This window comes from Heterodontus francisci, chromosome 2, assembly GCF_036365525.1.
Source record: "Heterodontus francisci isolate sHetFra1 chromosome 2, sHetFra1.hap1, whole genome shotgun sequence".
NCBI lineage: Eukaryota > Metazoa > Chordata > Chondrichthyes > Heterodontiformes > Heterodontidae > Heterodontus > Heterodontus francisci.
Genome location: NC_090372.1, coordinates 15775261 through 15791715, shown reverse-complemented (window position 1 = coordinate 15791715; position 16455 = coordinate 15775261). Strand labels below are relative to the sequence as shown.

The following is a 16455-nucleotide window of genomic DNA, read 5'->3' as shown; positions in this document are numbered from 1 at the left end:
AGCTTTAATCATTTTTATGAGCCTCATTGTGAAAGGCCTTTCTGTAGCTGATGCAAAACCTAGGATGAATTTTTTTTATTTAAATTCGAAGGCATTGAAATGGAAATCTAGTTAATGCAAATGATATTACATTGGAGAATGGAATCACACACGGGCTTCAAAACATCAAACTGAAATAAGTAGCAAAACCAGACCAGTACTGCATTGATGCTAGAATATGACACAATTAAGGATGCTAATTCCCTTTGTACTTTATTAAAATTTTATGTACAAGTAGGACTGATTTACTAATGTACATTCAAATATAGAAAGTTTACACATTGGTATTGTATCGCACAGGTCACAATTACACTAAGTATTTATAATATGTGAATGTCCAGGTTAGCATTTTTCTGAAGCTCTCTCTCAATCAGAAATAGAAGGCAGTTATACAAATGTTTTACAATGATGTTGCATTAAGCAGGCTCATTAAAGATTAGCAAGCAGAATCAGCAGTGGTCCATGGCCTGATCTAGGAAATCGGTTTAGTTAATGGCAATGTTGCTTTCCAGCTAGGAAGTTTGGATAGAGATTTTACCCTTCTGCTATCTCAAACAAAACTGTAAACCACCATTTCCAAAATGAAGAAAAACAATCCAGTATTTAGATTCAGTAAGATATTCCAAGTGAAAAGAGAGAATACTTGAGCTTTCTATCTCTGATCCATACAATTTTTTTTAAATGAACTAGTTGGATCACCTGTAAAAATTACCATTTTACAAAAAAAAAGCATTACATTTTGAATGCAACAAGTGGGAAGAGTTCATTCCTTTGTAATTGTATACAACAGTTTTTTTCAGAAGGTCATAGTGGTTCATGACTGTGACATAGTTCAATCTTCAAGGCATGGAGTGTAGATCATTTTTCATCTGGCCAGGTCAACCACTTCATTATCTACAGGGGGTGGTCCACTTGGGATTACTGGTGAAATTGCCCCTGAAGTAAGATAGCCAGCAATTCCAGGGCCTGTTAAAAAGATAAAAGAATGCAAGTTGAAAACTGCTCTTCGACTTAGCATTACAAAATACACAAGGCAAGCTAGAGTTATAGTCACCGACTGGTAACACCAAATTCACACCACTGAAGACAACTTAATTAAGATTAAAAGCAATACAAGTTTATAGTTCAGAGGACATTCCATTAAAAACTATCAACTGTGTTACTAACTCCCAATTCTCTCCTGACTTTATTCATTCTTTTATCCCATTATCATTTTTTAAAATGTATTTTCAAAGAAGAGGTCAAGACCCAAATTTAACTTCTCTTGACCTATATGAAATACCAATCAAGATATACCACTCAAAACTGCTTCAAACCTGCGATTCCTCCCATTTAGGAGGAAGGCAGAGACCACCATCTCAAGTTCCCCTCCATGTCACTCACTAACCCGATTTGGATATATAACGCCATACCTTCGTTACTAGATCAAAATCCTGGAACTCGTTACTAACAGCATTATGGGAATACCTTCACCCCCCCATGGACAGCAGTAATTCAAGAAGGTAGCTCACTACCACCTTCTCAAGGGCAATTAGGGATGGGCAACAAATGCTGATCTTGTGACTAACGCCCACATCCTGTGAATGAATACTTTTTTAAAAAATCCCAGTTGATCTAGAGAACAGAATATTTTGAGTGGACTTACTATTGATTACAGCATTTGGAAATAATGTAGCCTCATGCACCAAAGTAAACTGGATGGGAATATGGGGGTGGGGGCAGGGGATAAATAGGTATGACTCAAGTTCAAGATTTCTAATGAATAGAACCTTTGGAACATGACCTAAATGTTGTTAAACGTTGCATCATCTTCATTTTTCAACACTTCAAGGCAGCTTGATGTTTTACAATGCCATTAGTCCACACAAAAAGACTGCACTTGCAGAAGATTTTGGTCAACTATACAATTGACTTTCAAACCTCAAAAACACGCGTTGAGGAAGAATGTTATCTACCTGCTTCTCACTTAAGAATTGAGCATTGTGCCTGCCAGAGAAGCCCTAAAGCCCACTTCTGAGATGAAGGGGACTAGTACCAGTAAGGAGGGAAGGTGAGGCACCTAGGGAAAGAAAAGATACACAGGAAATGACAGGAAAGCAGAGAGAAAAGCAGAAAGCTGTATTAGATAAGTAAATAAAAGCAGAAAAGCACATGTTAAAATGGTTAATATCTTGGATAGCTGTTGACCTTTTATGATATTTATTCATGCAAAATCCCTCAATTGTGAAGGACTTGAGCAATAAAATTCATCCTGATTAGTAAAATGTTACTCAGGGCAGTGCTGATTCTGGCCATAGATAGGTCAAGAATTCACTATATATTGTATAAATTGGGAAATATCAGAGTTCTGTACTGAATATTCAGTGTAAATTTAACTTGTCAAATTGTTTTCATACAAACAGATTTGAACACAAATTAAAACCAAAATGTAATCTTGTGTGGTTGATTCCATATTGATTGGTTTTCCAAATACCTGAAGACTGACTGCCCACCTCGGAAGGTTCTCTTTCTTTGGGTGGAAGGATCCCTGTGCAATCTACAGCTACTGATGAGTGAACTCCATTGAGGACATCCTTTTAAGATGGTCCTTGTGCAAAATGTCATAATACTGTGAGCCTAACCACCTCCCTTAATATAAAAAGGTTCCCCAGGACCAGTCAATACTTTCTCAAAAGTTAATCCTTGCATATGGTATACAAATTATAGTCATTTTACAACACAAAGCATCCACTGAAACCTCTATTCCATGAGAATGCTGCAGATCAGTGACTTCTGACAATGAGACAGGAACAAACTGTCAACATATTGGTGATGCCTTTGACTCTGGGGCATAGAAATACAATATAATTCAGGTACTCTTTAAAGCTCAAGGTACTTGTGCAATTATTTGATGTATTTCCACTGATTTGTGGACATCTAGGTGTTGCAAACTCAGATTTCTTATACTTTTTGTGTATCAGAATCTGGAAGAATAGAGGCACTACATGTGACTCAGGGGCACCAGTTATTCCTAGGTTTAGCACAACTAAATTCTTACTATAACATTTTGTGATCACAAAGGCACAGATTGATATTGATCAGATGATCTGCAACTTTGGACTTCAGTTTGCAAAAGTCATTTCTTTGTTCTATTGGTTTTCTAAACAGGGCCCAGATGAAGGGAAATTTCAAGAACGTTAGAGATTGCAGGTTTGCAGCAAGACCTGAAGTACCTGCCAACAAAATGCAACATTCCAAAGTTTCCTGCTCATTGCATGTTAAAATAATGCAGCTTGCAAGAAGTTGGACAAATACGACAATTGGGATATCATTCTTTACTGCATCAGTATCACCCCATACCAGAAACCTGTTCAGTGGCACTGACATTTGTGTCCTATTCATAATTAGGTTTTTGCTTCAGAAGTGCGATTTCCATAAACATCTGCGCATCAAAATTCTTGAGCAGTTTCTCAAAAGTGACAGCACCTTCAGAAAAACCCGTCATTTTGATCTGGTTTTATGCACAAGGACATTGAATACAAAATTAAATGAATGATGAATCTGCAAAAGATATTAGTTAAACCACAGATGGAATATGCACAAACATGGGCATCCTATTATAGAAAGATTACCATGAGAAACATGCAACGCAGATTCACCAGGACACCAGCTGGAAAGTAATCACTAGAGCAGAGAAGGTTAAGTGGGGTTCCAATAAAAGTGCTCAAGGAACATAGGAACAGGGGTAAGCCATTCAGTCCCACAAGCCTATTTTGCTATTCAATCAGCCGATGACTGATCTGCATCTCCACATCAGCCCACCATTGATCCAGATCCTTTGACTCTCTTACCCAACACCAAATTCAGTCTTGAAAATTTCAATTGACAGTCTTTTGGGAGAAAGAATTCCAGATTTCCACTACCCTTTGTGTGACAAAGTGCTTCCTGGCTTTACTCCTAAATGGCCAAGCTCTAATTTTAAGATTGCGCACCTGGTTCCCCCCACCAGAGGAAATAGTTTCTATCTAGCCCAATGAATCCCTTTATCATGTTAAACCACCTCAATTACATCAGCTCTCAACAGTCCAAACTCAAAGGCGGTGGTGGGGGTGGGGGCGGGGGGGAAACAATTATACAACTCAACTATACTGTCCTCAATTTAACCCTATAAACTTATATCATTCTAGGGAATTGGCAGTAAGTCCCTGCCAAAGCCAAGATATCCATCCTGAGGTGCAGTGCCCAAAACTGAATGCAGTACCCCAGGTGGGATCTGACCAAAACTTCATACACTAAGCATAATTTCCTCCCCTTTCTATTCCAGAGAGAGAGAAAAATTCCACTAGCCTGTTCGATCTCCTCTTACTGTGCACTAGCTTTTAGTGCTATCTGTACATGGACACCCAAATCCCTCTGCTCCTCCATAGTTCCTAGTTTCTCACCATTTAGCAAGTATTGATTTTTCTTAAATTCAAATGCAATGAGCACACCATTCATCTAATTTGTTTATGTTACTTTGCTCCTACCACCTGCTCCCATCCACACAACATTGCCCCTTAGCTTGGTGCCATCCATAAAGATTGATATTAGCTCTCCATTCCTTCATCCAAGTCATTGATATATGGTGAAAACCTATGGCCCCAGTAGGTACTGGAGAAACATCCTGCATCACATCCTGCCAGAGTACATTCCCTTTATCCCAACTCTGTCTCCTGTTTCTTAATCAACCCACGCCACAAGAATACCTCCAATTTGTGTGCTTTTATTTTTGCTCATATCTAGTGTGCAACATCAAATACCTTCTGAAAGTCCATATAGACAACATCCATTGACACTCTCCTATTCACCAGGTTAGTAATCTCTTCAATCTCAAAAATTCAACGAGATTAGTCAGACAAGGCCAGCCCTTCACAAATCCACAATGACTCTTTCTGATCAGCTCTTATTTGTTTAAGTGCTCAGTTACTGTGTCCCCGATGATAGACTAGATTCCCTTTCCCTTCCTTCTTAAATAATGGTGTGATATTAACATGTCCAATTTTTCATCACGCTTGCTTTATCTGGAGCATTTCTGCTATCTTAATCATCTTTTGCACTGAACTTAGCTCTTATATCACCCTTTTTCTCATCTTTAGGTTTTTATTTCCACTTTCTTTCAAAAAGATTTGAGGGTAAACAACAAAATAACTTCTAGTGATAAGCAAATAAGTGAGAAGGGGCATTAATTTTGGTTTACTACTGAAGACGATGCAGAGCTTAGAAGAAATATTCTCATGCAAAGGATTCTTGGAATATACTGCCACAAGCAGTTGTTGAAACCATATCAATCACAACATTTAAGGTGGAATTAAACAAAAAAAGGAAAGATGGAAAGGGTAATGAAAATTGGGTCAGAGAAATAGTACAAGTACAAAGAAGCAAGTGGCCTCGTTTGGTACTGAAATTTCTAAAGATTATACAATTTATCACCTTTGTTTTCGGCTGTAAATCTGAGGCTTTTCTAGTCTTATCACTCACTCAGTTTTCACACTTGCTCTTTGCATTTTTTTTTATATTGCGAAAGCAAGAGTAAGAAAGATTTGCACCAGCTGTAACTGCATTTAGTCTAACCCTGGTCTGTACTTTCCAGAATTGAGATTGCTAGTCATGAGATAGTTTACTTTTTAGCACTAGCTGTATTTTCCATTTTTGTATCCACATACGGTCAGGGAACTAAGAGCACCAATGATAACAGTTACATATTTATTCTTTTAAAAGTTATTGCTCAGAAATGAAAAAATCTTTTGTCTTCTCCAAAACCAGGTTCCTCAAGTATTGAGGGAACTAAAACCAGCCACAAACCAGTGGGACTCAGCTGTCAATTTAATTTGAACCTACCAACATTTAAAGAGCAGAAAGGTTTTGCCCCCCCCCCAGAACTTTTCCCTAAACATTTATGACCCTGAATTTCATATATATTTCAAATGGCACCACCAAGCAAACTTTAAATACTACAGAGAAAAATAGGGAGCGCTTCCCTTAAATACTTTTATGAATAAGTTGTGTATTTGTTAAACATTTTCTGTCAGATTTCATAATTAATAGTTGCCTTGTACCAACAGACTAGTCAGAGAGTTACTCACCTGTAAGATATCCCGCTGTCTGCGACTCAGAAATGAACAAATCGTGCTTCTGGTCTTTAAAGGCACTCCACACAGATGAATGAGACAGGATTTCATTCACCTAAACAAGACAGTTGCTTAAACACATTTTAGCCAGCTTGCCAGAATGGGATAAATAAAAACTATGCCATTTTTCTAAAATAATATGGAACTTTTAAAGCAAGTTTAAGTAGCAACGGTCTAGTTAACATTCAAACCCACTGTTAGGTCAAGAGCCACAAGAAAGTGAGATTCAAAGAGAACAGGAGTAATTACTTTTCATACACCACAGAGCAAGCTATGACATGACAATTAGAACAAGATTTTCCCATTTGATCTTCAGCTCCTTGAAATTTTCTGCTATTAATGATCAAAATGAAAAATGCTGGAAAGGTACTAGTCAGATTCTTGGCAGTTCTGAGAAAGGATTGTATCAGTTGAGCTTTTCCAGAAGCTTCTGTTTTTATTTTAGGTATCCAGTGGTTTAACTGTATGTAGTGATGGGTCATTATGGTCCCTTATATTAGATTATATGTACAGAAACAATGTTATCTTCTGATACCAACATCACTACCCAAGCTGCTTGAAACACAACTCATCTATGCTGGACTTTTCAAAAGCCATGCCATTAGTTAGATGATTAGTCCTGTTGTGTCTGATCGAATCAGAGTCGGAGATTCTGCTTGTATGGGGTCCATGATAGCCAGTTGAAAGCGTCAAGTCTTACGCTTTTGTGACCAAAACAGAATGATACAGAAAGGAATCAATGTAGAACCTGATAACCGTGATCAATATGGCTAGCTACCCCACTGATCACTATAACTAATTGAGCCCATATACGCTGGACTCGGTAGTATGGTTATGTTTTTAAAAATGGTGATCGTTAATGCATTAAGTGGACATTTGGAGGAGACATGTGACCTCACACCAATTCTGCCCAGAAACAAGCCAGGGATCTTTGTTACCATGAGAACAAGGAACCCAGATCAGAAACCCCTTTTGAAAGCAGGGTGCAAGGTTGTAACACCTAGAGAACAATGAGTTTTGCTCTCCCAGACACTCAGATTGTAAACACCAGGGGCTCTAAAATGTAAATTCAAAATCTTGTTGCGTAATTTTTTAAAAATTGGTTTGGGGAGTTCACATCTCTTGTTTTAAAGTTAAGGGTCTGAATGGAGGTAGTAACACTACAATAAGACTTCTAACTTTCAAAATCACGATTGCCTGATCAGTCCCTCAGAGTCCCAGAATAGCCCTGAGTAGAATGCACTTAGCTGTTTACAGCCAGTGAGCAATATATTGAATAGCTTAGCAGCAGTTTAACAGCTATAGGTAAAACGAGAAAATGGTCAGATTAATCCTTGGAAAATAAAAAAGGATGGTTAGTAAAATGTTCAGAGTAGAGCCCAAAGGGAATAAGCAACTGTTTAAAATGCCACTCAATGCTAAGCAGCAGAACACATGGGAAATCAGGTTTGGGTTCTTTGTCATCTTCCCAAGCATGCCCAGAAATTTACAGTTTAGTAGGCTCCTTTCTGGAACGTGATCAGCACAATTGACTGCACTGATCACAAGCAGCTGGGAAAGTACCTATAGCCTTTCATGTAACATGGTTTCAGCATTTAATCACTGTTACACATGTTCTTTACAGCAGTTTCTAATGTAATTCATAATTGTATTGTACTATTTTTCTACAGTTTTTTAAAAAATTTGGTCTTTCCTCCATCTGTTTCTGTGGGAATATCCGAATTAAAAATAAGAGGCCAGGGTCTGAAGAAAAATTTAAGAGTAATTCCTTTCTTTTCCATTAGATTAGTAGCATTTTCACAGCTTTTCCACGTCACCAGATACTCAAACTTGTAGATTATCCAAGCATAATTAATCTGCTTCCTCAACACCAGATCATACTCTGGATGCCTATGAATTAATGAAGAAATCTCACCTGTTCACCATACTGCAGACTCCGTGTCATTGATTTAAGTGCATTTACAATCTGGGCTTTTGTGGCAGCTGGGTTTTCAACATTTTCAAGTCCTATTCCTTCCAATAGCCGCAGGAGATATGGCACCAATTCAACTTTCAGACCCTTGAGAAAAAATGAAAAATAACTAATTTCACAAGCAGCAACCACAGACCAAACAAGGTACCAAAATAAGAACTTGACGGTAGAGGATGTTGCATGAACTACAAGTGTAATGGTTTACAATTCGCAAGTGCTTCATTTCAAATCAAGTCCATTACCATTGAAACACTGCCATACTGCATTCCACTATATCTCTACCTTTCACTGCTTTCAATGGATGTAAAGATTAGCTTTAAACTTCTAAAACATGGACTTCTGAGCCATTGTATATTTGCATAAGTTTACTTAAAGCTACCTCAATGATCAATGTTCAGGACTGCTTCTGCTATGTGGTTTGTAACAGGAACGTGTTGAGAGCTCACAGATGGATGTGGGTAATATTTCATTGCTGTGGAATACAATTTGTATTATGTTTCATTGAAATGCAAGATACTGCATACACGTAGAAAAAGGCAAGCTGTACCATCAAGCATATCTTGTATTGTAAAGCAGTTTGTGGTAACTATAGTGGATGAGTCTCAATTTCCTCCAGTTAACATTGGGAAGACTGAAGCTATTGTCTTTGGCCCCAATAACAAAATCTGTACTTTTGCTACTGATTCCACCCTCCTCTCTGGTCGTCGTCTCAGGTTGAACCAGACTTTGCAATCTCAGCATCCTACGAGACTCAGAGTGGAACCTCCGACCCACTACGTCCTCCACACAAAGATTTGTACTTCCACCTCTAACATCGACCGCCACTACCCCGCTGAAAGTTTAGCTGCCAGTAGCACACTCATCCACCACTGAAACCCTCTTCCATATGTTTGTCACTTCCAATGTTCCTGGCTGGCCTCACATACTCCACCCTCTAAACTTCAGGTCATCCATAACTCTGCTGCCGATATCTTATCCTTCTCACTGATTATTCCTGTCCCTGACTTTCATTGGCTCCTGATCCAATGGCTCCAACTTAAAATTCTCATCCTCATATTGAAATCCCATATGGCCTCACCTCTCCATCTCACTCCACCAAAATCTCTGTTCTGATGCCTTTAATGCATCCCTCCTTCTCTTGCCCCACCACTGGCAACCATGCCTTAAACCCCAACACTGGAATTTCCTTCACAAAACCCCTACATCTCTCCACCTGCCCCTCTTACACCCTCTTTAAAATGCATCTCTAAGCTTTTGCTCACCGCTTTGGCTCAGCATCCACTTGCCACTGATTTCATGTCTCAAGTGCCTTGGGACATTTTTCCACATTAAAGTTGCTACATAATGAAAGTTGTTAATTTACGGGTCGGTAGCGTAGTGATAATGCTACCGGACTAGAAATCCAAAAGGTCCTGTACGTGGTCTGGAGACATGAGTTCAAATCCCACCATGGCAGCTAGTGGAATTTAAATTCAATTAATAAATCTGAAATTAAAAGCTCGTCTCAGTAACAGTGACCATGAAACTACTGGATCATCATAAAAACCCATCTGGTTCATTTATTCCCCTTAAGGGAATGAAATTTGCCATCCTTACCTGGTCTGGACTACACGTGACTCCAGTCCCACAGCAATGTGGTTGACTCTTAAATGCTCTCTGAAATGGCCTAGCAGGCTTTCTCAAGGGCAATTAAGGCTGCACAACATATGCTGGCCTTGCCAGAGAAGCATCTCATGAATGAATATGAAAAAAACATTCGGCTTACCCATCAAAAACAGACATCTTGGCTAAGAATTAGAGGGATATTGGTGCCAGGAAATTATATGCCAGATCTTAGAGATCTTCAATGGAAGGGTTGGGGAAAATATTAAAAATGGGAGAAAAATCAATTTGCTGCAAAATGCTTTTGTGACCGGATCCATCACTGAACCAGGTGTTATAGCAAAAACTGATACAGAAATACTTATATCCGTGAGGCCTTCTCTTAACAGTGCTAATATTTATATATAAATTAATTAGCATTTGACATTTAGGAAATGTACAATAACCAGTCCAACAAATTCTCTAACAAAGGGTTACCCACCTGTGCTACCAGGTCAGTCTGCTCCTTCTGGAACATTCGGTTCAGAGATTCAGAGGCAAGGCCTACCATATCTGATCGCACCTTCATTCCATTCATCAAAGGCCCGATAGTTTCTAGCATTGCCATGGCTCGGACACACAACTTAATTAAAAAAAGGTACTTTTTAGTAATGTTGCAAGACGATCACCGTTTCATTATTTTTCTGATGCAAACAAAACAGTTACAGGGAAACTCATTACTAAATAAATCGATACTGACCAGTGTCAATGGAACATTTTAGGTAACTTTAACCATTATCCCCTCCTGTATCTGTCTGATTTAATGCATATTATCCAGACAATTTACCTCCATCAACTGGCAAGAGTCACTTAGACATGGGTGTTGGCTACTTTCCCCATTTCCCCCCTCCTTGCCATTAATTAATGCTATCAGATTGCAGAATCTGACCTTGTCCAACAGATAGAATTGGTTGGCGGAGGGGAGGTGCTCAGGCATGAATAAAAAATGAAATTAACCCAATGATGAAAGCGAGCAGAGTCCCGATCAGAAAGTGTTAAAATACAAATACTTCAAGTGCAGAAAAAAAGGAAACAACAACTAAGATTGCAACAGAAGTGACAAAAAAACAAGTGTGATATGACAGTGAGAAAAACAGGCATCAAGGCAAAAGAACGGGTAGGATGTTGTCCAACTAAGAGTTCTACACATAAATGCACACAGGATAAGGAATAAAACAAGGTGAATTTGAAACACTAATTCAGCTTAAAGGGTATGATGTAGTGGCCAATGAGACCTGGTTACTAGCTGAGTGAGAGACTGGGAGATAAGTATTCCAAATTGTAAGGTCTTTAGAAAAGGACAGAGAAATTGACGGAAAATGTAGCAATATTGATAAAATACTCTACTACAGCATTAGAAAGAACGGTCATCACTAAGGGTGAGGAGGTGGTAGAAACTCTCTTGGTAGAACTGAGGAATAGAAAAAGATGCAAGATTTGTGGGAGTTCTCTACGGACCTGATAGCAGTGATAAAGTAGTGGGATGTGTAAACATGGAGATTAGAGAAGCTTGTTGCAAAAATAGTTATAATGGGAGATTAATTTTCCACAGACTCAGAAGCAAAGCAGCTAATATATTTACTCATGTACTAAACGAACACTTCCTGCATTCTATTAGGATCGGCTGTTGGAAGACGACAACTCTTTTCTGATTAAGTGTATTGTTAAAAGGAGCTTAGAATGAAATATGGCTAAAGATTAAGGCAGAGTTCAAATTGCACCCAATGTACTCAAAACTCCCAGGGATCATTATGGCTTTGGATTTATTGGTTATAAACATAGTTTGCATTGTATAGGCAATGACCTTTGACAGACTGACCTTCAAAACATGACCACTTCTCAAGCAATTACATAAGTGTCAAAAGTCAGCTCATTTCACATAAGCACCTGGGTTTGTCTTGGGTGAGGCGGATTATAAAATTGGGCTCCATAAGTTTATGGTTGTGTAATAAAGACTATATTCTGTTTTTGCAGGGAAATAAGATTCTTTGAGAAATACCCTATCTCAAATCTTGGGTATTATATTCAACTGTTAAGTATCCCATGAATACTGCTTACTTATGTAAATTACTACATGAGTAAACCCATTTAATGTTTTTGTCTGTTACAAAAGGTGCCTAATGGGGCAGATATTATTCATCTTCTGCAGTGATGTGAAATGTAGTAGAACTCAGCCAGTAGCAGGTTACAGAAGAGAGAATTATTTGCCCTTCTATATGCTGTATTCCATATACTAAGGATTGTTCACTCTGTGGCATGCAATATCCTATATACTGAACATATTTCAGGTCATAGGGAGCATGGGCTCAATGATGGAAGCTATCTCACAGCACAAATTAGATGTATTAGCAGCAAGCAAAATCATAGACAACAAATGGAGGTGAATAGCACTCATTACTTGAACAGTACAAAATAACATAAGCGATGAAGGTTTCTGAAATTGTATCACTCAGAATCTAATGATTAAAAACATTAAAAATTGAAAGCTGTAGAAGAAAAGCAAAACTGATATTTAAGCACTGCAATAAAATAAATCTTTACCTCATTGTCAGAAAGAACATGAATGACCCGGATTGATGACTTGGGGATGACATTGTTTTTGTGGTTCAGAGCCTGAATAACTTTAGGAAGGTGGCCTAATGGAGGTACCTGGTCTGCCAGCTGAGGCTGGGAATGAAAGAGGCAGACTGCTGCTGTGGTAACTGTCTCTAAAGTTTCACCCTGTGCAGAAAAACAAACCAATTACTAACATGCACAAGGCATGGGCTTTCATTTCTCACTAGTTTATGAAATGTAACCTGTTGAGAAACAAATCTACACAAATTGTACAAGGATAGAATAAAAAGCCATTCAACTCAACAAGGTTGACCCCTTCCATGCTATCTCCCAAGAGAAAGCTTAAATAATTCTTTATATCAGATGCGCAGCTGTGAACCAACGGTTGGACACAATGTATTACATAGAATTTTACAGCACAGAAATTAGCCATTTGGCCCAACAGGTTTATGTTGTTTATTCTCTCCACGAGCCTCCTCCCACCTTATCAACATATCATTCTCCTCCTTTCTCCCTTATTTGCCTATCTAGCTTCCTAATAAATGCATCCATGCTATCTGCCTCAACCACTCCATGGGTTAGCAAGTTCCACATTCTCGACACTGAGTAAAGAAATTTCTCCTGAATTCCCTATTGAATATATTAGTGACTACCTTGCATTTATGGCCCCAAGTTTTAGACTCCCCCTCAACTGGAAGCATCTTCTCTATTGACCCCCTTTATAACGTTAAAGACCTCTATCAGGTCACCTGTGTCTTTTTTTTTTAAAAAGAGAAAAAAGAGCCCAAGCCTGATCATTGCACCCTCTCAGTTCTGGCATCATCCACGTAAATAGTTTTTGCATCTTCTCCAATGCTTCTATATCCCTTGTGTAATATGGAGTCCAGATACAGTTCAATATGAATTCCAAAAGCAGAGTAGTTAATTTCTATAGAAATAAATGCAAGTGCTTTGTTTACACTAATTAATTGGTTTACCTGTGTTGCTACATTTTAATGAGAGTTTGTACCCGTAGATCCCTTTGCACCTCTGCCCAATTTAGACTTATTTTCCAAGGAGTAGGTGGCCTCCTTATTCACTAACACACCTCACACTTTTCTCCACTGAAATTCATTTGTCATTTACTTCCTCATTCTGCAAGCTTGTTAACGTCTTGTATTTTGGCATAATCTTTTTCAGTATTAATTATACCCTACAAATTTTACTATTGTACTTAATAGTTTAGTTACATTATTTCAGATGTGATTACTATAGGGCATGAAGTTGCATTCAAATTAAACAGAACAGGTAATTGCTACTTTTTCCCGCAGAGTCACCAGTACGGTCAAACAATATTTTCACTAATACACTTACATGAGGATTATTTGTTTCCAGCAGTTCTGTGAGTTTCTCCAACAGTGCAACAAGGAATTCCCGAGGTTTACGAAGAACCCAACCAGGCTGTGCAATAAAGATCCTCAAGAAGACTCCTCCTACTGACAATTCACCTCCAACTTCACCGTGGGCAAATGTAAAGTCCTCAGGCAACTGCAGAGGGTGGAGAACATTAGTTTTACACTAAAAAAAATTTTCTCCTTTGCAGCCCCCACTTCTTCAAACAAGCCATGCTCTATTCCACAATTCATAATTCAGAGTAGGAAATCTATTTTACAACTTATCCCTACTTGTGATCATGCTCTTGGTTTGTAGTCATCTAGGCCACTTTCCCCTACTTTTCTGTGAAGAAACATCCAGCCTTCATTGACCTATCCCTGATACCACAAACATTGAAATCCTGATTGCAAACTCATGACCTAAAATTTGTGATTAGAACTTCAGGGCAATTGTGTTATTATCACTATCTGCTCACTGGACAGTTTTAAAAACAATACACTTTAAAAAACAATACTGAAACATGGTCGGTTTCCCTTGTTAACACAGATAATTCTCAAATATTATTGACATATATACTGCTGTGATTGTTGTTGGGAATGAGGAAAGCCAAATCCAAACATAACAATGAGCATTAGTAGCCGCAGGATTCAAATCAAAACCTCACAGTTAAGAGGAGTGTTGCAATCCAGGAACAAAGCTGGACTAATCCAGGAAATCAATGTGCAAATTACAAGCAGTGAAAATATTCCTATTTGCTTTTCTATTAGAAGTTCAATCAGTCTAACCACCCATTCTTTTACTGCGTGGGTGATAGCAGATATATGCATTGGACATCCTTGGTGATGGGGCATATGCCCAAGATAGGTGGGAACCCATCACCCAGTAGGTCACATACATCAATTTGACGCAAGAGCACGAAATGGATCTTCAGTGGCATTTGTAAAACCCAAACCAAACCGGTCTTTGGTAAGGGGGACCCAAAAAAAGTTATATTCAATGATATGCTGCAATCCCCATCCCCCCCTCTCTATTTCTCTTTGTTCAGAAGCAGGAAACTGGAAAGAGGTTTGGCAAGCCTGTAGTTCAACTTACAAGTGAATAGACCTTTCTTTACTCGTACTGTGAATTTCACTAAAGGCAGAATATTTATTGAAAGAAACATTTCCTGCCCCTTAAACTGTAGCTTCTGGGACCCTCTCCCCATCTTGATGCAGTTGCTAACTCTACAGAGAATGAGGGTCTTGGGCTCACTTTTCTTTTGAAACTCCAATTTCAACAATTAAAAACAAACCTTCCTTCATCTTGTTCTAACATTAGCGTAAAGTCAATCCCTGCCCAGCATTTTGGATGCTTCACTCTCTGGACTTGGAGAACTTTTGGTCCTTGCACTGTCCTATATATTTAGATTTTCATACCCAGTAGGTCTTTCATTCACAAACAGGATGGATCCCTCTGACACACTGCCCTTGCATGTGTACTTTCTAGTCTCATGCAAGGTGCTAACTTCCAAATATTTCACCTATTCACAAATTCAGCTGAGTTTCCCCTTTCATGCCAAGCACTTTTTCTTCAGTAGTGGTAGCTATCTCTAAAGCTCAAGTCTGCCCAGAACAAATATAGTTCTTGCATCTGGGGAGGTCAACAGCTACATCAGGATACACGAAAATACTTGAGATAAGACAATGCCCTGCTCAGCAATCTCCATCCTGGCCAACACTAAGGCTGATCATCCAGCATGAAGATCTGACTTCTCAATTTACCTCATTCGTTTTCGTTTCAATCTTAGTGATATCCTGTAACATGTGCTTTCCCCTCTAATTCATATTAAGAACTACATTCTCGCATGGACTGATACTTTGTGCATCATATTCACCAATTTTTAAGCATAAGCTCAGGATTGGTACCCAACATATAACGGGAATGCTTAAAGAATTTTCTCTCCACAAAAAAAGTTAAGGTAAATGTTTTACCACAAGTGGTTATTCGTATTGAATCAATCATACCATTGAAGAAGGAATTAAACACCTTGAAAAAAGTAATCAAGAGTACAGGAAATAAAAATAGACTGTAGTTAGAACATGTCTATATTTGGATACCTTACTTTGGGAAGCAAGTCAAAGCCATATAAACTGCATACAAGAGGTGTACAAGATGATAGCAGCAATGAGAAGCTACAGTTATAAAGGAAAGACTGGTGAAAGCGGGGCTCTATTTTGTTAGAATAAAGGTTAAGAAGCTGTCTAATAGAGGTGAAAAAGAGATGTTTTGATAAAGTAAATCACAAAAAAGTATTCCTGTTGGCCATTAAGTAACAAAAGCATAAATTTAAGATCCCTGCCGAACAGCAAATGGAGTTTAAAATTTAAAAAAATATACAGTGTTGTTGGCACATTCAATGCCCTGGTAGAAACTGTAGTGAAAGTAGAATTTTTAATAGCTTGAAGTGAATAATTCTTTAAAAGAAAACGACTGTGTATATGGGAGAAGAGAAAAGAAAAAAAGTACAAGGGGGATAAGAGAAGTGTTTGAGGAAATTGGACCAATTAGATTGCTCCTTCAGAGAACCAGCACAGAGATGATGGGTTAAAAGATCAACTGCTGCGCTCTAAAAAGATGATTTTAAGCATATAACCGATGTAGTACTGACACTAGTATTAACATGGTGATAGTGGGACAAATGGCCCTCTTTGGTAGTGAAATTTCTATTGTGGTAATTTTCCATGTTGA

At 38.4% G+C, this 16455-nt stretch overlaps 1 protein-coding gene across 1 annotated transcript in view; it reads right to left on the bottom strand.

Moving 5' to 3' along the window:
* Positions 1–231: 231 nt before the first annotated feature.
* The window catches only part of LOC137382596 (dnaJ homolog subfamily C member 13), a 155466-nt gene continuing 139242 nt past the window's right edge, over positions 232–16455 (bottom strand). Inside the window, exons 51-56 of the mRNA XM_068054739.1 lie at positions 13708–13881; positions 12340–12519; positions 10241–10381; positions 8101–8244; positions 6141–6240; positions 232–1005 (exon numbers count right to left, since the gene is read on the bottom strand). Of these exons, the coding sequence (XP_067910840.1) occupies positions 905–1005; positions 6141–6240; positions 8101–8244; positions 10241–10381; positions 12340–12519; positions 13708–13881 (840 nt within the window). The 3' untranslated portion in view covers positions 232–904. The remainder of the gene's footprint in view (positions 1006–6140; positions 6241–8100; positions 8245–10240; positions 10382–12339; positions 12520–13707; positions 13882–16455) is intronic.